We start from the raw sequence: 24085 nt of genomic DNA on the forward strand, positions 1-24085 counted from the left end.
GTTCTGGAAGTCCCTTCCCACTCCTAAGATTTTAAAAATATTTTCCTGTTTCCTGCTGTTGCATTTATAGTTTTGTGGGGGTTTTTCAACAATTGAATTGTGACTTGATGTAGTATTTATTTTGGGCTGTGAATGAAGTGGGCATTTGATTCTTCCTTCCCTGATCACAGCAGAGGAGAGGGCCAGCCCGGCCGCTCCGGGGCCCGTCACGGCTCACCCTGCCTCCCCTTCCCTTGCCACCCCATCCTGGTCCCCCTGCTTTTCCGGAGCTGTTCGGAGACCTGACACGGGCGTGGGCTTTCTCACCTTCTTCCATCTCCCACCGCCCACCCACAGTTTTTGGAGCTCTTTCTGTAATCCGGGAGGAGCGAGGAGGCATGAGCCTATCTTCTTGGGCTCGGGCACCTTCTTAAACCAAAGGCCTCCCTGTATAAGACAAGCATTTCCCCCTTTATCGTTAGTTTTTGTAACATATCATATACGCGTGTATGTCCTTGAAATCCCACTCTGTGGAAAGGAAACTCGTGGTATAAATAGGAAAAGACCTGCGTAAGGACAGCGACATGAGGAGGGCCGACTCTTCCCACCAGGTGCGGCTTGTTACCCCCTTGCTCTGGGAGCAGGCCCAGAAGTGCGCTCAGCACGGCTCTCTCTGTAGTCACCGGCGCTGTGGCCGCGTCTTTTCACCACGCTGCTGTGCCATGAATAGGCCTCCTTTTAGGGATTTTAAACCAGCAGCTTAGTGTGGTTGGCGGAGAGCGCCTCTCCACAGAGGCCATTGTGGTTTCCTTTCAAGGTCACTGTTCTGAATTCACTGTTAATGATCGACGTGTGCGTGGAACACAGATCCGAAGATTAATCCTGCTGTTAGCGCGAGCCGTTGAAAGTCTGCCTCCGGATCCGTACTCCAGGCACAGTGGGCCTGTGACGTGGAATCTAGTTTATTTTGGGAACAGTAAATAACTTTAATTGTAGGTACTTACCCTATTTAAGTGTGAAGGACTGTATCACTTCAGGCATTAAATTTGAGAATTAAGGCGTTTAAATTTTATGAAGGACGTGGTTCTGGAATTACAGAAAGCATCTTGAATACTTAACTGCCCGTTTTTAATGGATGATTTCCCACTTTATTTGCATGTAATTTCTAAGTGTTAATCTCTTCGTTATTATTAAAAGTATTTTTGGAGTGTGGCTTTCAGTGTCTGGTCTGACGAGCTCCATTGGTGGGTGGGAAGTGCCAAGCGTGTCGTGTGGTGGAGGGAACTTTGCAGCTTGGGCAGGAAACCGGTTGGCAGGGTCTGATTCCTGGTAGTGACCTCACTTGGAGGCAGCAAGGTGGTGCCCTCTTTTCCTGCGGGTGAGACAGACCCTCCCTGTTGTGGCCAGACCGTGCCCACGTGGTGTGGGCGTGAGTGAGGTGCAGGAGCAGGTGAGCACATGGGGCTTTCCTCAGATGCCCAAGAAGGCTGCTTCCCAAGCTAGGAAATCTAGTCCCAGCTCAGAAGGCGAGAGGAGTGTTGTGTAGAGCCTTGAGAAACTGGGTGAATGTGTACACCCTGCCTAGAAACATGCACATGCCCATAATTTGCATACAGCTTCTGAGGGTTCACAGCCTCCAACCCCATCGTGGAACCTGTTGAATGTGGAGGTACAGTGAGTTGGTATAAAAAAGGTTGCCTCGAGGCATACCTAGGTGGCTCAGTGGGTTAAACCTCTGCCTTCGGCTCAGGTCATGATCTCAGGGTCGTGGGATCGAGCTCCGCATCGGGCTCTCTGCTCGGCGGGGAGCCTGCTTTCTCCTCTTTCTCTGCCTGCCTCTCTGCGTACTTGGGATCTCTGTCTGTCAAATAAATAAATAAAATCTTAAAAAAAAAAAAAAGGTTGCCTCGAGTCAGTTCTGCTCAAAGCTGGAGTGGCCTGCCTTGGTCTGTGAGTTTTCTCCCTGTGAGATACTGCAGAATCCAGAAACAGACCAAAGTGTCGTGGAACCAACCAGGGGCTGTTCAAACGGGGCTCTTCTGACCGAAATGGGTCTCTGTCTCTCTTTTTAATTTAAAGATTTTATTTATCTGAGAGAGAAAATGCAAGTTAGGGGAGGAGCAGAGGGGGAGGGATGAGCAGACTCCCCGCTGAGTGCAGAGCCTTCCGTGGGGCTCGATCCCAGGACCCTGAGATCCTAACCTGAGCTGAAGTCAAGAGTCGGCCGCTTAACTGAGCCATCCGAGTGCCCCTTGAAATGTCTCTTCATGTATTTGACAGTAAAACGAGGTTTTTCTTCTGTTTTAAGTCATGTGGCCAGTGAAAAAGAGGAAAAATTGATCATGTGAATGTGTATGTTTTTCCATAGCCACCAACAGCCAAGATGCACGCTATCATTGAGCGCACAGCGAATTTCGTGTGTAAACAGGGAGCACAGTTTGAAATAATGCTGAAAGCCAAGCAGGCCCGAAACTCTCAATTCGACTTTCTACGCTTTGATCACTACCTCAACCCCTACTACAAATTCATTCAGAAAGCCATGAAAGAAGGACGCTATACGGTGCTGGCAGAAAACAGAACCGAAGAGAAAAAGAGTATGTGCGACTGCGTGTCCTGTGTGGACGTGGGGCCTGTGCGGGGGGAAAAGCCCGCGCTGCAGGGCTTCCAGAATGTTCATGCGGCCCACACTGTGGCGTTCATCAGACCCGCTGCTGGGGTTTAGGGTGGGGTGAAGCTCTCCTTGAGGAAACCTTGACAACACACTAGATTCTTAATTATTTCCAGAGACAGTGAAATATAATTAAATATTGGCGCTATCAGAACACAATCATCTGGGTTGGAAATTTTTCCTCTCATTTTGGCTGTTTGACGTTTCCCAGAGACAAGAGGAAATCTGCCTCCTGGGACGGTTCCCGCCGTACAGGCACACGCGGCTTTAGGGCCTGAGGTTAAGTTACGTGTGCACAAAAATGGAAGTTAGTTCTACTCTCCCTTTTTTATTCGTGTCTACCTTAAGCTGTTGTTTTTATCAAATACCTAAACTGGGAATTCTTACCACAAAGGCCAAGTAACTTTTGCACAATGTTCAGGGACAGCAGTCTCTGTACACGTCTGCCGAGGAAGCGGGGTTTTCAGATCCATTTGTACAAACCTTGGTTACAGATCCCATGTTCTCGCATCTGTTAGTTTTCTAAAGTATCTGTTGCCTTGTTCTACCTTTCATCCATCAGCACCTTTTGCCATTTTCAACGGCCCTAGACTAGGGGACGTTGGGCGGCTATGCTGGGTGGGCCCGCGGCGCACGCCTGTCTTCGTCCCCCGCTTTCCACAGAGTGCGTCGGGCCGTCGTGCTGCGGGGGCTGCTCCCAGCGGTGCTTCCCGGGTGGAGAACTGCCGCACGGTTGCCTGCAGCCCCGCCTCTGTCTGCTTCTGAGTGTTCGCGTCGCGTAGCTGTGCCCTGTATCCCCCCACACACCAGAATCTTGAAACTCGCTTTTGCTTTCCAGAGTCGGGGGTCAGCTCTGATGATGACGATGATGAAGGAGATGGGAGTTACCTGCACCCGTCTCTCTTCGCTTCCAAGAAGTGTGACCGCCTGGAGGAGCTGATGAAGGTTTCGATCTTCTGCGTTTTTTATGCCGTAACAGAACTGCTGTTAGTCTAGTTTTGGGAAATCTCGAAGTGGCCATTTTTTGGTATCTTACTTTATCATCATCAAAGTCTCTTTTGCATTTTTGTTGTTTGCTTGGTGGCTCGCACTTTTATGGGTGGCAGTACAGTCGTGGCCATGCCGCCTTCCTTTCCCGAGTGGTTACTAGAAGGTGGAAGCCATGTGTTCCCTCGCTTCCCCTGGGACTCAGAGGAGCCACATAGAGCATGGCCACGGTCATTCGGGCTCTCTGCGTGTCCTGAAGCACGTCCACCATGCTCCGAAACACTGTGTTCTGGGGTTGAGTTGATCCTTCTTGGCCACAAAAGGGTTCCCCCTGACTCTGGGTATGGGAATGATGTGACCACACATCCTCTCTGTCTGCAGCCTTTGAAAGTGGTGGATCCGGATCACCCCCTTGCTGCGCTGGTCCGTAAAGCCCAGGCCGACAGCCCCGCTCCCACCCCCCCCTCGGCAGACGGCAGTGCGCAGCCCTCCCAGGCGGAGTACGCCGCTGACTGTGAGTACCTCACTGTGCGCCTCCTGGCCTGCGGCCTGCTGCACGGCCAACCCAGCCGGGCAACATGACAGCCGTGCATGCAGCGCGGGGCCGGTGGAGGTGCTGGGAGGACTCGGTCCCTTGGGTCTTCGTGGGTAGCCGTCCTCAGTATGTGGCCTCATCCTATCGTGCGCCCCTAATGGTGACAGATGGCTGCTCTGTGTGCAGTGTCAGCCGTGCCTTCCAGGGAGGGTGAAGAAGTAGGGCGAGGGCAGAAAGCAGGTGTTTGGGGACTGTGCCCTTCTTTGGAGGGCGCCTCGCCCCTCCCATCCAAGCAGCCATGCCTGGTATCTCCCTTTGACCCTCACAGAGAGGATAGTGTCGTGTGTTCTCCTGGCCTGCAGGGGCTGGAGTCTGACATGCCACGGCCCTAACTGAAGCCGAAGCTCTGTTACGAAGCCCAAGGAGCGTGGACACTGGTGGGCTGTGGCGCTGTCCGCATGGCTGCTTTCCTGCAAGAGACCGAGCCGAGCTAGCGTGCAGTGTGCGCCTCGCATTCTGGCTCGTACGTTCCCTCCTGTCCAGCCTGCTTGCTGGCCTTTCGTCTTCTTAATCATCAGAAGATTTTTTTTTTTTAAGATTTTATTTATTTATTTGACAGAGATCACAAGTAGGCAGAGAGGCAGGCAGAGAGAGAGAGGAAGGGAAGCAGGCTCCCTGCTGAGCAGAGAGCCTGATACGGGGCTCGATCCCAAGACCCTGAGATAATGACCTGAGCCAAAGGCAGAGGCTTTTACCCACTGAGCCACCCAGGCACCCAATCATCAGAAGATTATTAATGGAAGGCAAATCTTGAGGTTCTGTTCTAATCATTTGAAAGTATTGGAGCTCGGTCTCTTTTCCGACCTTTTTAAAGTTACTCGGAAGTTAACAGTGAACGAGGGCAGAGGCTTCAGGATGGCTGTGGGGGTTCGTGGTCTTGCACCGACAGAGCCGATTGGGTGATCTATCCCTAAAGCTCGTCACAGAGGGCAAGAGGTCATCCAGAAAGTAATTCTCTTTGAAGACCTGGGCTGCTCATTATTTGAGTGTCTGTCCGAAAGAGTAGCCAGAGCCCCCTGCGCCCCTGTGCTGGCGCGGCCCGCGGCTGTGTGTGACTGATGGGCTGAAGTGACATCTGCAGGCTTTACAGGTCAGTGACTTGAGGGAACTTAATGCGCGTATCCTGAAAGAGCCTTGTGAAGGACTGGGGGTTTGCAGTGCTCACGGCGGGCAGTGCTGTGTGGACGACAGGGCCCCGTAGGTGAGTGGGAGCCAGGAGTGACCATCGAAGTTGGCTGAGTGGAACATCCCTCGGCTTCCGCGTTCTCCTGTTTCACACCCGTCGTCGAACTTGTGCAAGTGAAACCCCTTGTCCGTGTGCATGCACTACGCCTGTGGAGCTGTCCAACTGTCTGGCACGGAAGAGGAAATTTGGGGTCAGGGTGACCATCACCAGCTCGTCACTCTGTCACGGAGCACGTACTGTTCAGTCGCGAGCGTGGTGGCGGGCAGCATGTCTGCTGCCCCCATGGCATTGGGTTGGGGGACCCCGCCACACAGCTAGCCCAGTGGCTGCTCTGTGACTTAGGCTCCCTGTGGGCTCGCAGAGCCCCACTGATGCCAGTCCCTCCTCAGACAAACAGCAGGTGCACCAGGTGCGACTCCCTGCAGGGGCCCCAGCCCCCCCCCCCGGAAGTTCTCCAGCAGGGGGCACCAGTTAGCGTCCGCCTCCTCATGCCGCGCAGCCTGAGAGGCGGGTGCAGTGGGGTGTCTGGGACTCGGGTGTCTGGCACTCGCGCCCGGTGCTCAGCCTCACAGCTCAGCTGTCTAACCCAAGAGCTGAGCGAACAGCGCTGACAGGACCCGTGGCAGCTCACGGGTGGATCGCGGCTGTGCCAGTCAGGGACCGGGTGCCAGAGTTTGCAGAGAGGCAAGACATCTAAAACGTTCAGGTGAACTTTCTGGATTTGCAAGTGTTGGCAGTGAGATCATATTTTGTAAAAATGCAAGGCAGGCCAAGAAAACACGTGGCCCAGTGGGTGCTGCTTGTAGACATCCCCTTATGGGCCACAGGCGCGAGGGCAACAGGCTGTCCCAGAGCTGCTCTAGAGCCTGTGCTCAGCAGAGGTCAGGGCTGCCTAGAGGCTAGGGAGGCAGACTGAGGTGTCCGCACTTCAGGCAGCACCTTGTTACTGACGTGAGAGCCATCCCGTCGACGTGGGGAGGCCAGAAACTGGACAGCAGACGGTGTAGAACTGCACGCCTGAGCGTGGGCCCTCTGAAGCTGGGTTATGCAGAGGGAGAGGGGCCGTGCCTCGTGGGGACGAGAGCATCAGCCCCAGGGTCGCCGCAGTGGCCATGGTCCAGGGTCCAGTGCTCGTGGGGTGAGGCAGGAGGCCCGGACGGCTGGACACACTGATCAGTTTCCGGAAGAGCCCCAGCACAAGTACGTGTGAGCACCTGTATTCAGGTCTTCAAAGATGTTTGTTTTCGTCTGTAGATTCTATGATTATTTAAAAAAAAAAAAATACAAAACAAGAATATGAAAGGTTTGAGAAGGAGGTGCGGTGAAGGGAAATGAGTCCGGTCAGGTGGGCCGTGAAGTGTTACAGGGGAGACCTCTTGGGGCCTGACGAGGTGGTGGTTCAAACCAGCTCTGTGCTAAGAACCGGTCTAGAAGTGCTGCCTGCAGCCCTGAACCATCTCATGACGAGGACACAAGCTGGGCCGTTGGCCAGTCGCCTGGGACGGTGTGCCAAGCTGCCCCCCTCCGCACTGGATGCCGTGTGGTGAGGGGCGCCGGCACCCAGAGCAGAGTTTGGGTGGCATCTGTGATGTGACGGCTCTCACGCCCCGTTCTCTTCCCTGGTTCTGCACAGTTGTCCTTCCATCCATTTGCATAAATTTTAATTAAATATGTCCTCACGGTAGCTTCTGTGGAAGAAATCACTTCACAGGAGAGCTCTGTTGGGCAAACAGGCCCAGACTGCTGGAGAGGAGCCTCCCGGCCCTAGGGTGCAGCGTGTCCCGTGACCGGCTTGCCCTGCACGTAAACCAGGGGCGCCTTCTGAGTGTTCGTGAGCCAGAGCCCTGAGACCCACGCTCAGGAGTGGGTGGGGAGGGAGCTGCAGGCAGCCTGGACGAAGGGGGTCCCCGGGGAAGAGGCCGCCTTCTACCCAGCAGCCTGGCGGCTTCCAGGCGGAGGTGCTGCGTGGACAGCTCTCCGCGAAGTCAGGGGACTTTAACCAGTGAAGGATTCTGTTCTTAAAGCCAACAGATGACTAGATTCTGCTAAGAGAGAAAAACTGATTGAGGAAGCAGAAGGGTCTAGCACACCAACAGCTTTTATAGTCAAATGGGAGAGAAAAATGTGCAGCAGAAACACAGGCTGCCGTGTGAGTAATTCAGGGAGGTATCATGGCCACCCAGTTTTTTCCAAGGTTTCCTCTCGCGGCTCTCCCGAATGGCATCGATCCTGCTGGCTCTAGAGCCCGGTCCACGGGGAGTGCGAGCCAGGGTCACCGTCACGCCAGACTGCAGCGCACATGTGCAGGATGCCAGACGGTCGTGGGCCCTGGGCAGCACGCGCGAACACAAGAAGTGTAAGCCTTGGGGTGCGGTAAGGGTTTCTGTGCCGTTGAAAGTGTTATTTGACATTAGTGAGCTTGAAATCCTTCGTGATGGGAGAAGTCACAGAGAAGCCGTGCTGGTGGGACCTGCGCCGCGGCGGGAGCGAGTGCTAGTGGGCTGGCGGCCTCTGTCTGCCTCGGACCCGCACGGGGGGAAGGGGCTACGGGAGTGTCCTCGCAAGCCAGGTTTCTAGTGCTGGTGGGAGACTGACATGCCCCGTGTGCCCTTGGGAGAGGATGTCCTCTGGAGAGGACGGAGGGGACCCAGTCCGTGCACAGGGGCAGGGCCAGGGGTGGAGCAGGTGTAGAAGGAGAGAAGCGCCTCCAGCAGGTCAGCTGACCTGTAGGAGTGGGGCTCCGTGGGGACCCACTGCATCACCCGCCGGGCTGTGCCTCTTGGACTGTGTTGGTGACTGTCCCCTTCCCAGAAAAAGCACAAGGATGGGTGGGATGATTCTGTGAGACTACCCCAGCACCCCGAGGGGCTCTTGCAGGCCTGTGTTGTTAACACGAAGTCTGAGCACTGTCAGCTCTTCCCACAGGAGCCTGGGGCGCACGGGGCCCATCAGAGCAGGAGTCACCAAGCTTTTCCCATTCTTCCCATTAGCCCATGATTAAGAATCCCCTCAGGCCATTGCTTGGGATTGACTTCTTTCCAGCGAGAGATTTTCCTGGTTGGAGGCATCCTTGGAAGAAAATCGTCTGTTTTTATTTGGAAAGAATTCTTTTTAAAAGATCCTTAAATAGAGACGTGTAAAACTAACAATTCGCTTGTATTAGCTTGACAGTCATTCTCTGTTATTTGGTTCTCTCCTGCTATTTAGCTGTAAATCTTTGCTGAAGAGGGTCGTAAATACAGTTAATTATGCAGGAAACAGTGATACTGAAAAATTGCCCACTGGTGGTGCATGCAGTTTTTTAAAAATAAAATGCCAACCCAGTTTTATTCATGTTTCATTCTATAAATAGCTGAAGTGAAATGAAACCGTATTGTGTGGCTAGACTAGATATTTTCTTGTTTCTGCTATTTTTTTAAAGTGTGATTTTGCTGGGGTTGTTCATAGCATTTCTTTTTTCCTGCAAAATCATGACCTTGAAGTGCTTTGTTTACCTTTGAAACCCTTTTTTAAAAAAAATGCCTATATTGTAAGTGAAGAGAAGTGGAAGGAAGCAAGTAAAGATATTACCCAGGATTCCACCACCCAGAAATAGACATTTTTACCATGAGGCAGCGTCCCTGACGCAGCGGGAGACACTGACGTGAGTGTGGTGAGGCGAGGGAGAGGGGAAGCCCCCAGCCGGGGCGCCAAGATGAGCTCGGTGCCGAGCAGGGATTAGAAGGCTGGGCGTCCAGAGAGAGATACCTGTGTTAACGTGGAAGTGAGCTTTTTAAATTTTACTTGGATTTAGCAGAAGGCCCTATAATCAAAAACCAGAGGGAAGTGGTTGCTGATTTTTCAGATAAAAGTTTCTTCCGTACATCAAGAATTTTGTTCTGGAGATTAGGGGAACATTTAAGGAGATCGAGTTTGTAGATTTTTTTAAAAGCTCTGTTTTTATCTTAGATGTCCTTAATTAACTGGGAAACTGGAGGGAATTAAAATACTCCTAAATCGGGGCGCCTGGGTGGCTCAGTGGGTTAAGCCGCTGCTTTCGGCTCAGGTCATGATCTCAGGGTCCTGGGATCGAGCCCCGCATCGGGCTCTCTGCTCAGCAGGGAGCCTGCTTCCCCCCTCTCTCTCTCTGCCTGCCTCTCCGTCTACTTGTGATTTCTCTCTGTCAAATAAATAAATAAAATCTTTAAAAAAAAAAAATACTCCTAAGTCCCTTCCCTTTCCATCCCCCAACTCCGGATTTTCAGGGAGCCGTGTTTGTGTTGTGCTGAGAGCGGGAGCCATGCCGCTGCTCGCTCTGCTGCCCTGGCCCCGGCCGGCTGGCCTCCCTCCTGAGGGCTGGGCTTCCGCCGGGGCGTCTCTGCGCATTCAGGCCTCGCGGGCCCATGTCGTGAGGGTCTTGTTCATGCGTTCTCACGTGCCCGAGAAGTGCCCCTGCCCTGGTGCAGACAGGAAAGCTGGTCGGGGTGTACGGTTCTCAGGCAGCGTCTCCCTTCCCCACTTTGTAAGCTAGCATCCAGCCTGGTCTTTCCTGGCCCAGCCGGCTGCCGCCACCGACCCGTCATGTGGAGTTGTTAGCTGCTTGGCTGTCACGCGTTGCCCCTAGCCGCCATTCTCGGAGCTTGGTCAGGTCGCTGAGCGCCGTGGCGGAGAGAACCGTACGCGGTCCCATTGCCTGGAGCCCAGGAGCGCTGCCAAGAGGGCTCTGGACTTGGACGTTGCTGGGAAGAGGAAGGGGCCAGCCGCTCCCCCACCTCGCCACCAGGGGCCTGGCGTGCTCTGGCTGGATGCCTGGTGACCTGGCGCACACTTCCCCGTTGTCCTGGAGAGAGATTCGGAGATTCGGTTCTGGGTCCTGGAGGCTGTTTTCCATTGAGTCTCTCTCATGGGTCCATCCATCTCTGTCCATCTCCTTCCGTGTCGGTGACCAGCTTTCTCGCTCACACCTCTTCTGTCCGTTGCCGTTTAAAATGTGTTGGTTCCGGAAAGGTGTGGTTTGGGGCCTCCCATTCTTGCAGTGCGACAGTGCGGTCTGCAGACTTGCTGGGAGGGTCCTCATGTCACGTTTTGGGTCCTGCAGGTCCCCAGTCTCTGTGGGCTGAGCACCGGCGGGAGGGCGAGGGATGTGGCTGAGCTGCAGCAGACCGGGGTCACGGGTGCCCAGACTTAAATTCCAGAGGGCGTTTGTGTCTTGAAACATTCTGTTTTGTTTTCAGCGGCTGAAATGCAGAACCATCGTGAGTTCTCCCGGGCTGCGCGGGAGCGGCTGCAAGCCCAGTTACCCAGCCCCACTGGGGCCGTGTCCGGCGCGGGCGGCTCACGCCCCTTTCCTTTGTGCTCTGTCGAATTCTCTCTCACCAGATTCATCTGCGGCTCCGAAAACTCCCAGCTTGCTTGCGTGCTGTTTTTGTCCAGACTGGTGGTCGCTGCCGGGCTATGGGGGCCGCACAGCTCTGCACCCATCCTGGTCGAGTCCTGCCCGCGCCGGCAGCTCTGTCCGAGCCTTTTACCCGACGCCGTGGCGCTTCCTTGACACCGTTCCACTGCCTCCGAGACCCTTTGTCTTCCTTTCCAAGTGCAGCCTTCTCCGGAAAGCCCGTCTTGGGCTCTCCTGTGACAGCCCCAAAATGCCCCCAAGCAGGTGTGGAGTGGCTGAGCCCCGAGTTGGCAGGCCGTCCCCACGCGTCTGCAGGCGCCTCCACCCGCGTTTCAGGTCCCGCGCTTGGGCTGCTCCTTCTCTTCGCCCAGAACACTCTAGAGCCTGTTTCGATGGAACAGGCTGCAAACCCAATACCGTATTGAAAACTCAAAACTTGCTGTGTGAGGGTCCCTGATGAAGGCTTTACGTAGTGGGTGGAGACAAGAAGCTTTCTAGAAGAAGGTGTTATTTGCCAGAAAGAGAGCGATGGCTCTCAAGCACTGGCGGAACATCCCTGAGTCCTGCATTCCTAGGGCGGAACTGACGCGTTTGGGTGGTTTTCCCGCTGAACAGACGGCATTCTTTGTCACTGCGGCAGCCGTTCAGATTTTCACAGTCTAAGGCTTTGGTGACTGAGACAAGTCTCCTTTTGTTTTTGTTTTTTTTTTCTTAAAACATTTTATTTATTTGACAGAACACAAGCAGGCAGAGCAGCAGGCAGAGAGAGTAAGGGAAAAGCAGGCGCCCCGCTGAGCCAGGAGCCTCATGCAGGACTCGATCCCAGGACCCGGGGATCTTAACCTGAGCCAAAGGCAGACATTTAACCCACTGAGCCACCCAGGCACCTGTTAAAGATTTCTTTTTTTAGATTTTATTTATTTATTTGACAGAGATCCCAAGTAGGCAGAGAGGCAGAGAGAGGAGGAAGCAGACTCCCCGCTGAGCAGAGAGCCCGATGAGGGACTCAATCCCAGGACCTGAACCGAAGGCAGAGGCTTTAACCCACTGAGCCACCCAGGCGCCCCAAGAAGAGGTAGTGTTGTAGAGTTTTATGTTACCTGGTGAGATCACCATGAAAGTTACTTATTCTGATCCTGGTCTGTCAGCTCTTAACTACCAGGGAGGGCCAGGGAGGGTCGTGATCCTGCTGTGCCCGCCCCCGGGGCCTGTGCAGTCACTTCTGTTACCCAGTGGCTCCCCCCTCACCTCCCTGCCCTGCGCCCTGAAGTCTCGCTTTAGCTTGAATGTGTAAAGGCACCTCATTTGTGAACTGGGAAATTGTCTGCAGTATTGCACGTTTGTGTGTTTATTGGATGGCTGTGAACCCAACTTGGAGATCAGACCCCCGAGTGTTTGCGAATATGCCTCCCATCCTTCCCCACAATCCACCCGTGTCTCAGGAACCCCTGAACGTGTGGTCGCAGAAGGGAAGGGAATACAGAGAAACCCAGATAATGGTGGGCCTGAAGACCGTTGTTACTCCTGTGTCTTTTCCCCATATGTTCGAATATACTTTTGAAGTTATTAACCGCTGAGGTTAGAAGATTCCGAAGTGTGACTTTTGAAAACAAACAAATATTCCAGTCTGTGGAGGGGAGGGAGGTGTAGCTAACGTGAATGAAGCTGCCAGGTGGGAGGCCTGCAGGCCGGGTCCGGCGCTGCCTGGGCATGTGCGACCAATCTTTACAGCCTGCTTTGAACCCCAGTTAAGTGAAGTGTCATTCTTTGCGAAAAGACTGTCCTTCTTCCCATTTGTACACCTGTATGCCCCAAAAAACCACTCCAGTATTTTTATTATATTTGGAATTTCATCAATTAAAAGATGTGTGGGACTTTTTCTTATTCTCTGAGTATATCATGCCCCCAGTTTTGCCTCTTGGTCCACAAGGAATAATATATTTACTGTCTGGCTCTTTGTAGGAAACATTTGCCAACTCCTGCTCTATCCCAGAATTAGTGAGAGACCTTACTTGAATATAAATGTCTTCATTTTATTGACTTCTTTTTATATGAAAATCCTACACAGCAAAGACCAGTTTTGGCAAAATTCAGCTCTCAAGTATGTTGTTTGTATTCCTGGGAAACGTTCTCACATCCTGTTGATACAGATCTGTGTCTGTAGCCCCCGCTTTCTGTCTTTTTGCCGTCGCCCCTGGGCTGGGCAGCAGACATCTTGAATCCACAGCTTCTGTGGCAGGACCCCCGACTTCCCCTCACACCCCCAGTTTAGGCCAGAGTCTTCTAGTCCCTCACACCCACGTGTAATCACATTGTATGCCCTTGGGGACCTCCGTCAGGATCTTCCCCCCCAAGTCTGGCGCTCCTCACCAGGTCCACTCATGGTCTCAGCCGCTGACTGTCAGCAGCCTTATCTGCCGCAGCCCGTGGTCCTCGTGCTGCCTTCCTGCAGCCCATGCAGCCAGTGTGATCCTGAAGGTGAACCCCGTGTCATTATCTCTTTACTGAGAACCTCCTTGTGATTTCCCATCCCGATTAGATTCCAGAAACTCACCTCCACTGCCCCCCAGTCTGCTCTTCCTGTTCCTGAAATGTGCCTTTGACCACAAATCTGACCACAGGGCCTTTGCACGGGCTCCTCCTTGGCCTGAAACACTGTCCTCTCAGGTCAGACCTCCCCTGGCTGTGCTGATAGTCTTCCCCAATTCATGTCCTTCTCACAGGGTTTCATGTTGTCTTGGCCATTCTCAGAGTCTGAGCTTACTTTGTTTCTCATCTGATTTCCTTTATAGCTTCACTTGAAGCAGCAGGAGGGCAGGACTGGTCTGTCATGGGTATCGCGGGGCCTCCAGCCCCTAGACTCCTCCCTCCTGCGAGGACGTATTTAGTAATGGTGGCTGGATGGACACACGCAGTAATACCTTGACGAGGAGTAGGAATAAGGCTGTTTCTGGGCCTCCTCCCTGACGTTCGGGGGCGGCGGAAAGTCAGAAGCTTGTTCTCTCTCTGATTGTAATTAAGATATTTTTAAAATTATTTGAGTCCAAGTAATACACTTTGAAGTCATGTAACAAATGCTTTTTCTGAGAAGCATTTGTCGACCCCCCACACTTGTTTCACGGTTCACTTTCAGCCGTTTGTCCTTGCGCTCTTAGTGGTTACCCTGTGCCCGTCAGTCACGGGTCCGTACTGCTGGTCAGATTTTCTCGGTCATCTTCCTGCTGGTACGGGTGGTAATTGAGTTCATTTGTGCTCCTCTCACACCCCAGATTTTACTTACCGTAAGTGTTTCGTTTCTGGTTACTTGTGATTTGAACTGATAGATTAAATCTACTTTATAATTGAAATTCACAGAAGGATTCCGAAATGGCTTACTCATCAGTCTCCTCCCCTGACTCCTCTTAAGTTTGGGGCCTGTCTTTATGGCCTGCATTCACAGAGCCCCAGCTGTCAGGTGCTGGAAGCCGTCGCCCAGACAGAGCTGCCGTGACTGCCCGGCCTGGCATCCGCGGGGCCGCCGGGTGGTGGGCTGCCTCTCCCAGCACATCGTCATTTCAGACACAGCGGGTGACCTGCGGGCGCTCTTGGAGCGGTGCGCACTCTGGTCTGTTGCGGGTCGTGCTTGGCGTTCCGGGGACACCCACGGCTGTTTGCTGAGCCCCTTCGCCCCCGCGCCCATGTGAAGGGGCTGTGCTTGCAGCCTGCAGCCTGCTGTTCTCTGGCTTCTCGCCGATGGCCCGGGTCACTGCCTGAGCTTCCTGGGGTGCGGGAATGCCTTACTCCTGCACTCTTGGAGCTTATGCTCCAGTGGCATACACGGGAAGGGGTACGCGGGAGCAGAGATATTTTAGTCCTCAAGTGTCTGAAGGTCCCCTCATTCTGCTCTCGCATGTGGTAGTTTGGACAGGCCTAGAACCGTGGTTGGATACTGTCCCTCCAGCTTTGGAAGATTTGGGCCTTCGTGTCCTAGGGGCCCTTGGTGCTGCTGAGAAGCCTCCCGCCATCCCACATCTCATCCTGTGTACGAAACTCATGGTCACTGAGCAGATGGGCACTGTGCTTGCGCCCTGCTTGGCAGTGAACAAGGCTCCTTCCACCATGGAAAATCGTGGAGACGGAGTGCCCGAGAGCAAGTCACCGTGCTGGTGGATGTCGTTGGGGAGGCTCTCCAAGCCAGAGGCCTGGGGAAAGTGGAATGGGAGAGCAGTGGGACAGGAGGCAGGGAGTGTGGCTTAGGCCCGGGTGGGGAGAGGGGAGGGTTTCGGGGTTGGGGGGGCCGCTCTGTCTGGTGCAGGCAGTGCTCCTAGAGCTTTAGAGCAGGGGCCTGGGAGGGGCAGGGAGCAAGTGGTGCAGCTGACCTCCAGCAGGAGGCACTGCCTGAGAGAGTGGCTGTGCCGGGAGGAGGCAGGGATCCAGATCTGGACCTGAGCGAATTGTTTATCAGACGTCCCAGTGGGGGTGTGGAGTGGGCGGTTAATGTGCAAGGCAGCCCAGAGCTGGAGGTAGGAATTCTGGAATCCTCAAGCACACAGAGGGTTGAAAGCCACCGAACTCATTAGGAAGGTCCCCAGGGTGCGTGGGGAGGACCGTCCACAGGACCCGGACTTGGACGGGTGAGGCGGTTCAGTCCAGGCCCTGGGGCCGCCGGGCACGCTCCAGCCTCCCGGCTTCTTGTGTGTCAGGTGGGTTGGTTCCACGGCACTCGGTGAAGCCGTTTCCATGCTCAGGGCACACGCACGCTGTTGGTCTTCCCCGGACGGGCTCTCAGACTGGCTCATGTAGAAGGGCTTGCTCACCAGCCCCGCCCCCGAGCCCTTCCAACGCCAGGTTCTCTTCTGGAGTCAGATGTGTATGAGATGAAGACCACATAAAGTATCAGAAAATTGACTCTGATTTTTGCGGGAAGCCAGCTGACTAGAAGAGCTTTGGAAGGGAATTAGGTGTGTTGCTCTGCCCCCCGCCCCGCGTTAGGGTGCCCCATCCATCTCCGAGCAGCTGCGGTCTGGGAAGGAGGGGCTCCCGAATGTGCCTTACCCTCTGAAGCAGCTGGATTTGTTTTCTGGCAGCTGTGTCTGCCCTTAGGAGATGTAGGTGCCCGTGCAAACTTCTCTCTCGGATTCATTTGCAGTAGGCATTTGTGGCACCCCGGATGCTGATCAGGCCATCCACATCCAACTTCCTGTAAAGCCCACCCACCTCCCAGAAATTCGGCGTAGAGTGTGGAGAGCAGCGAGCCTGGGGAGGTGTGTGATGTCCCTGAAGCCCGGTGTAGGAGAGCGCGGCTGCGGCCGTTCGGAACGCCACACCCCACCATGACGACACGACCGGGAGCCTAAGGGAGCGCGGTGTTGGAGCGCCAGGCCTCTGGCTGCCCTGCCTGTGGGGTGGTCCAGCGATTCTCAAAACTGGGTGTTGGTGACCGTCTCTGAGTTGGGGGGGAGGCATGTGTACAAAAGAACCACGTGCTCTGATGGCTGTTTTCAGGGGTCTGTAGCGTCGTCGAGCCCTGGTCTTCCAAAAGCCTCTGTATCATCTAGTGAGGCCGCGCGTGCACATAAGCAGAGCATCTGGGAAGGCTCCCGGCCTGGCTCCCCGCTGGCTGCCCACGGGCTGCGCTCACGAAATGCTGGGCGCGCGCCTGCCGTGTTGCGCGGCTGTGCTCGCTGCCTGCCGCTACCTCGGATCCAGTGGTGGTGGGACAGAGGAGGCTCGTGTGTCGGGCTGTGCGTCACCATCACCGTCACACCCAGCCCCCAGAGCTGGGGGAAAAGGACAGAAAGGACCCTCTTCTGAGGCGTTTCGTCCCTATAATCCTCAAAGGGAGGATCCAGCTGAATGGGGACCCGTCGCACCCGTGTGGTACCTGCAATCCCGCCTGGAAGGCCTGCTGGCCAGCGAGCCACCCCGCGTCTCACTAGGCGGCGGTGCGGGCTGGCTGGCAGCATTATTTTTAGGTAAACGGAGATCATCAAGCTCCTGTCTGCCTTTGCCAGACTCTGCTGGAAGGCTCGCTGCACGGCTGTCGAGAGGGTAGACACTGGCTGCGCAGGTGGCTGGGGACACCGGCTCAGCGGGACCCCCTGTTGTGGTCCCCCGCGCACCAGGCCAGGGCGCAGCAGGTTCCGGCGTGTTCTCATCTTCCCGCCTCTTCGTGAGCTCCAAGGTGCTCTGAGAGCTTCCACTCTGTCTCAGCCAGCATCTCCCCGGGTTCTGAGCATGGGTCCGTGAGCAAGTCTGCCGGCTTGCCAGCAGCAGTTTTTAACCCTGGTTAAATCTAACATGGTGGATGGTTCAGGAAGTCCTCTGGACTGATGGCTGGCCTGCGGGTAAGTACTTCCAGAGGCATGAGGCTCAGTTTTGAAAACCATTTGCTGATTCCTGTGAACATGAAGAATGCCTCACCTACACTGGTAGTCAAAACTTGTAAACTCTTCTATTTTTATGCGTTCACATGGCTCACTGGTTGTGGCTGTGACTTAAAATGTACTTTGGCTTGCTTTCCGGCAGGAGGCTGACTGTCCCAGACAAGAACAGAGTGTCTGTCCTCCTACTGGGACGTGACATTCTGGACTTGGTGGTAACAGGGGTCCCGTCCCCTCCGGGAGACCGTGGGCTGCATACGGGTATTCTCCAAGGCAGGTCAGGGTTATGCTCTGTTCTCGCCGATGCCATGGTGTCTCCTCTGTGGGGTGGCTCTGCCTGGGGGCTGAGAAGAAGGACCCGGTAGCATGACTGCCTGAAGGCGAGTGGGTAGGGACTCTTAACTGCATCTTGCAAGGACAGCGTATCTGACAGAGGCGCAGGCTGTGTGCAAACGCCTGGCTTGGTTAGGAAAAGCTTCCACTGGAACCGCTGCGTCCGTCTGTCCATCTGACGAACACCACGTGCTCCGTGCTGGGTTACAGAGTGAGCGTGCCTTTCCGGCCGTCCCTGCTGCCCCTGCCCCAGCTGGCGGCCTTGGATGGGCCCCGCCCACTGGATCTGGGGCCACGTGTCTGACTGTGAAAGCTCAGGGTGTCGTTGTGAATGTGTAACCGTGGTTGGTGTGTGACATTGAGAGAGGACAGCAAGCCCAGAGCTCATGCACAGCTAACAGCGCATCACTGTAGGTGGGCCTGCAGCCCGGTCACCTGTGCATTGTTTCAGCCTTGTAGGGAAGGCAGGGGCTGAGCTGTCCAAGCTGCCGCCTGCTGCTGTTTCCCGGCAGAGCACCCGTCACTGGGAATGGGGGTCGAAGCGTCTGCTGTTGATAAATGCTCTTATTAAAAGTGAATTCATTGGGCGCCTGGGAAGCTCAGTGGGTTGAGCGACTGCCGTCAGCTCAGGTCATGATCCTGGATTTCCGGGATCTAGTCCCGAGTTGGGCTCCCAGCTCCTTGGGGAGTCTGCTTCTCCCTCTGACCTTCTCTCTCATGCTCTTTCTCACTCATTGTCTCTCAATAAAAAATAAAAATCTTTAAAAAAAAAAAACGAATTCATTGAAAATCAAAATAAAATGATTTTTAAGGTTTTGGGGTTTTTTTGGTTTTTTTGGAGAGGGATTGAGAGTACGAGAGAACATAAGCATGGGGAGCGGCAGGCAGAGGGAGAAGCAGACTTGCCGCGGAGCAGGGAGCCCAGTGTGAGACTTGATCTCAGGACCGTGGGATCATGACCTGAACGGAAGGCAGATGTTAAACAACTGAGCCACCGGGGCGCCCTTAAAATGAAATCTCTAATTGGAAAGATCTTTTCACCGTTCTGCAATGAAAAGGAAATTAAATCTTGGTGTAGTTGGAGCCATTTGCATATCTGTAACAGGATTAGAAATAAAATTCTTAATTAGATCATTGAATCTTCTGTGATTTAGCTCGTTTTCCAAAAAAATTTTTCCAAAAAAATGGTGAATAAGCTGATAGGACTTTTAATTATTGAAACAGTTGGCTGCTTCCCTACAGATATTTGCACATGGGCCCAAAATACGTAGGAAACTGCCATGCGTCGCTGTCTGCGATGGCAGGGAGCCCAGCGACCTGTGTCCGTGGGGTGTGGTAGGCCCACTGCTGTGCATCTGGGGGGTGGGGCGCGTATGGTCATGAGCACAGAAGGCGTCACAGACATGGGAGGGAGGCGCAGCTCCCCCAGAATAACCAAGAAAGGAGCCCAGCGCTCAGCCGCGGGAGCTCATTGGCCTGGTCGGCACCTGCTGCCGGAGGGGGGCTTCTCATCGGCACGTTCACCCTCCGCTGTCTCGTGTCCCCAGGCGTGTGTCCTAGCATTGCCTGCTTCCTCCAAATCGCTGTCCCCTGGACTGCCTGCCTTGCATTAGAGAAACCTCTAGAAAACGGTGCGGTTGCTGACGGCTGGAGTGACGTTGCTTGCACCTGTCTTCCCACAGCGACCGTGGCCGCCATGTACTACAGCTACTACATGCTGCCCGATGGCACTTACTGCCTGGCGCCACCCCCGCCGGGGGTCGACGTGGCCACTTACTACAGCACCCTGCCTGCCGGCGTGGCCGTGCCCAGCTCCACCGGGGTGACGACCACCGCCCCGCCGCCCCCCGGGACCACGCCCCCGCCCCCCCCAACCACAGCAGAGACGAGTAGCGGGGTGACCTCCACCATCACCACAAGGTAGGCCCACTTCTGCCCGTTGCCTGGCACTTCTGGGCTCTTGGTTTGGGGTCTTCAATCTGGGTCTCTTGTAGGGTCTCTGTCGCCTGAGGGTTTAAGTGTCCAAATACCAGAGTTACGGAGTTGATAGTGCAGCGGAAATCAGCGTGACGTAAACACTTAGAAAATTGATTCCCAGTGACTCCACATCACCCCCAACTCTCACATCCTCAGCACCCCACCGCCCCCCATAACTTCTGGGTCCTTAACACCCATGCCGCCCTGACCCCCCCGCAGCTGGCCTTTCTGATGTTACCATCTCAACTGGGCAGAACTTCATAAAGTCAGGCGGAAGGGACACTGCGGTTATGTGCGGGAAATACAGGATTTTATAAAGTTGACCGAAGTGACTCCCACAAGCCGTAGGCAGGTGGGTGCTGGCGGCCGGGCCAGCTGGGCATTGAACAAAAGCAGATTAGACCAGGAACTGGGACCCTACACCTGTCTTATGTCAGCGTCCAGGGTCTGCAGAATGGGGGAGCGCACTATGGGCGCTGTGTCAGGGGCCTGGGTGCCTGTGGTTGAAATTGGACCAAACACTCGGGTGTTTCTGCAAGGACTTCCCTTCCGATCGTGCTGAGAAAGGGGGCATGAACGGGCGTGTTGAAGTGCACGTCCTCTGTTTTAACGTGAAAAAGACTACGCGCGTGACTTAATTCTTGGTTGCTTCTAAGAGTTGGCTTATCACTGCAGGGAAACATTAGGGGCAAAAATGAACCTGTTTTCGTGATTTTAAATCTTATTTTCCACAAAACCCCATTTTTATCATTGGCAAATGATACTTTGGTCTCTTTTCAAAGAACTGACTTTGTGGTTGAAGTTGTGCTCAGAGCCTCTGTTGTGTGTACGTGTGTGTGTGCGTGCGCATGTGTCCCTGGACGCTGAGAGCCCCCCACACCGCACTGGTTGGCCAGCTGGTGGTCTCGGGGGTCCCTGCGCATGAGTGTGACGAAGCTCTTCTCCGCAGTGCACTTGCCCCCGTGGCGGCCATCATCCCCCCGCCCCCCGACATTCAGCCCGTGATTGACAAGCTGGCAGAGTACGTGGCTCGCAACGGCCTCAAGTTCGAGACCAGTGTTCGTGCCAAGAATGACCAGAGGTGAGGGGCAGAGCGCGGGGGCAGATGCGGGCACGCAGCATCTTACGTAGCTTGTTTTTAGTCTAGCTATGTGAATCCTTTTAATGTTTTAATCCTCACGTGTTTACATAAATACGTCTTAGAATTACCTTGCTGAATTACTTATAGCTGTGTGGTGGGTTTTTGTTTGTTTTGTTTTGTTTTTTAAGTAAGAATGTTGAAGCTACCTAAAACAGGCTGGAGTTCCTGCTTTTCGAGAATCTGCCATTTAGGGGGTGGGGACTGGTGAAGTAGGTGTCGGGGAGGAAGGCGGGCGCCTGTGGTGATGAGCGCCGGGTGGGTATGGAAGTGTTCGGTCACTACTCCCGGCACCTGAAACAAACGTCACACTGTACGGTAACCAAGTAAAGGAAAATAAAAACTGAAAAAGTACATACACAAGGTAGAAAAGTGCCAGGTTAAAAAAAGACATGTATTTATAAAGAAACACAAAACAAAGAACCAGGGAAAAGAGTCTGCCATTTAATCAAATAACATTCCATGCCTCGGGTGGAAGCCGTCAGCACAGGGTTGTACTTACATGTCATCCCGTGACCACAGACCAGCATCGGACCTCCTGTGCGTCTGTCTCCCATGTCCATGAAGTAGGTAGGATCTGGCCATCCTACTGCTCACGCCTGTTGCCATAACTGGCTCGAGTTAGTCGTTGGAGAGTATGTGACGGCATCTGCTCGCGGCGAGCCATTGGTAGGTGCCCTGCGTGTCCGCAGAGCTGACTTGTCCTGGTCTCTGCTCCTAGGTTCGAGTTCCTGCAGCCGTGGCACCAGTATAACGCCTACTACGAGTTCAAGAAGCAGTTCTTCCTCCAGAAGGAGGGGGGCGACAGCGCACAGGTACCCGTCTTCCGGGGGTGGGGGGTGCTGCAGGTTCCCATCTGTGGGGGCCGGGAAGGCCAGGGGCGCGCAGGTTTCCGTCTGCAGGGGCCGGGGAGACCGGAAGCCTCTGTGTCGCTGCTGCCCACACGTGGGAGTAGTTCGTACTGATTCCCAGGACGCAGTGAAGGGCTCTCCGGCCGCACTCTGTCTGGGAGGCTTGTGCTCAGCCTGCGCAGTCTCTAGCTTTTCCTGCCTCTCAGAGTGGAAGCCTGTGTTTGGCATCCCTAGAAAACCTTGACCCCGGGCAGTCTGTGGATGATCAGCGTGTTCTAAACAAAGAATCCTGGCTCTTGAAGCATGTCATGTTTTGGTTGGCTGTTATTTTTAACAGCTCTTGGTGAAGGCCATGTTCCCTATTTCTTTTGCATTAAGCGACCGTCCATAGGTAAACTAGAAGCATGTGGGCTCCTGGCCGAGTGCTGCGCGGTACTGTCCATGGTGGGGCCTTTATCCTGGGGGGCAGCTGGCCGTGCCGCTGCGTCCCCCTGTGGGACCCTGAGGCCCGCTGGATGGCCGTGCCGCTGCGTCCCCCTGTGGGACCCTGAGACCCGCTGGATGGCGCTCCCCCGTCCTTGTGTGCTCTCTCCTGCTCTGCTCCTCCAGTTCCATGGGCGCCCTGACGTTTGGGCAGCTGATGTAGGCCTTGCTTCTTGTCAGTGGCTTTCTTCAGGCGTTTCTCTGTAATTGCTCCGACTGAGCAAAAACGACTCTTGTGCAGCAGACGTGCACCGCCTGGGGTCGAAAGCCTTCTCGGACACCTGTCTCCAAGGAAGAGGCAGTGCGCCTTGACCCCCAGCACGGCATTAGAGCTTTGAGAGGCAGTCCATCCTTGCGCTCCCCTCTGTGTTGTTTTGTAGCAGAAGGTGGCAAGTCTGAGTTTCAGAATGGAGTCTGTCTGTCTGTCTGACCAACCCTGGGCGTCTCTCACGGCGCCGTTGATTGCCACGTTTCATCTCTAGGCTGCGTCCGCAACGGAAGAGGCTCCTGCGGAATCTGCTCCTGAGAAGCCGAGCGACGGCGGGGAGGAGGGTGTGTGTGAGGACTCGGCCGACGCAGGAAGAGGCGGCCCCCCGGGGAAGAAGGAGGCGTCGTCCAGTAAGACGGTGGCGGATGGGAAGCTGGTCAAAGGTAGGTCGCTGCCAGTCCCGCCCTCCAGAGGAGAGGTCGGGGCAGGGGCCAGGGGAGGGGGTGAGGTGGTCGCACTCCTGGAAGGTCGGTGTCGTAGATCCCCTGCCTCCCCTGCCTCGCAGCACTTTCCCCGGCTGGGGCGTGGGGCCGTGTGGACAGGGGCTCAGCCGAGGCGTAGCTTTGTCCTCGTTCTGTTCTGGCAAGTTTAATGGAAAGGTTCAGCTTAGTTCCCGGATGTTTGGCCCCTGTTCGGACTCCCGCAGCCACACTCACATGCGGACTCTGGTACCAGTGCGTTTAGTTGATTCTGGGTCCTGAGGCCGATCCCAGGCACCCTCCGCTACCTCCGCTTCAGCGGCTCTTATAGTCTCAGCAGGAGTTTTCACCTGCTCGGACAGACAAGCACAGAAGGAGCCAGTGCACTAGGACGGGGTTGCAGAAGCCACGCACGTGCACCAGCAGGCGACTCAGTTTGGGTCAAACGTAGGATGCTGCAGTGAGTCCCACCTGGCTGGGACGAGAGAGGCTGCAGAGTACCAGGCACCCCAGGGCAGGGCCGCGGTCCCCCGCAGAGGCTGTGCGGCCGGAGCTGCAGGCAGGCGCACACAGGAGGCGAGGTCGGAGTGGAGGGTGGGTCCTGGGGGAGCGGCTTGCGCAGCAGCCACAGCCAGCTCGTGGGGACCCGGGACTTGTGTCGTCTCAAGTGCCGCGTCAGAGGAGTGAGTGCAAGTGGGTGACAGTGGGTACCCCCGGGGGGGGGATCACCTGGATGCCGATGGGGCTGGGGCCGGCTACAGAGTGTAGGAGAAGGTGGGGTGGGGGGAGGGGCGAGCTGCGGGGGCAGAGGGTCGCAGGACCGCAGGAGGCCGGTGCTTTGCCTCCGGCTGCCGTGTTGGGTGGGGGGCGGACGGACGGCTGACCGGGGAAACTCAGTATATCTGAGCCTCTCCTCGCACGAGTTTGCTAAGCGCACGTGTTGAGTTGCTCACCCTTCCCAGCCACCTGCAGACTCTCGCTGAGATCACAAAGGAACGTAACAGAGAATAAAACCAGTCTTGCCTCAGAAGTGCGGGAAGGTATTCACTGGTCAGTGTACCTGGAATTTACTTCACAGAGAAGAGAAGAACACCTTGGGACTCCGTGGTGGTGACCCCCAGGCTGTCGCAGTCTCTGGCAGCCAGAGAGGCGGTGGGTGGGAGGCCAGAACAGCGGGAAACGCGGTGGCAGGTGGCTTGCCCCTCAGCCACAGCTGCCCCCACACCACCACGAGCACACGGCCCGTGCCTGGGACAGTGCGGCTTGGAGCCGCAGAGCCCACGGGTGCCAGGGAGGCAGCGGGACTGAGCACCAGGGCCTGGCGCCGCCGGTAGCCTCACACCTGTGGGAACGGCCAGGAGGCAGCCTCCGGATGGTACAATGTGATGAAAGCCTCAGGAGCACAGTGGATGCAAAGACGGGCTGAAGATGTTCTCAGATTTACAGCGGAGGAGACGGAGGTGGC

General features: G+C 55.2%; 1 protein-coding gene across 2 annotated transcripts in view; it reads left to right on the forward strand.

Moving 5' to 3' along the window:
- The window catches only part of SFSWAP (splicing factor SWAP), a 67780-nt gene that overhangs the window by 11588 nt on the left and 32107 nt on the right, over positions 1 to 24085 (forward strand). For both annotated transcript variants that reach the window (XM_082699345.1, XM_082699346.1), the window contains exons 5-11: positions 2348 to 2573; positions 3486 to 3592; positions 4016 to 4148; positions 19167 to 19404; positions 20411 to 20542; positions 21321 to 21414; positions 22416 to 22584. In XM_082699345.1, the coding sequence (XP_082555471.1) occupies positions 2348 to 2573; positions 3486 to 3592; positions 4016 to 4148; positions 19167 to 19404; positions 20411 to 20542; positions 21321 to 21414; positions 22416 to 22584 (1099 nt within the window). The remainder of the gene's footprint in view (positions 1 to 2347; positions 2574 to 3485; positions 3593 to 4015; positions 4149 to 19166; positions 19405 to 20410; positions 20543 to 21320; positions 21415 to 22415; positions 22585 to 24085) is intronic.

The sequence above is a fragment of the Mustela nivalis genome, assembly GCF_964662115.1.
Source record: "Mustela nivalis genome assembly, chromosome: 14".
Classification (NCBI taxonomy): domain Eukaryota; kingdom Metazoa; phylum Chordata; class Mammalia; order Carnivora; family Mustelidae; genus Mustela; species Mustela nivalis.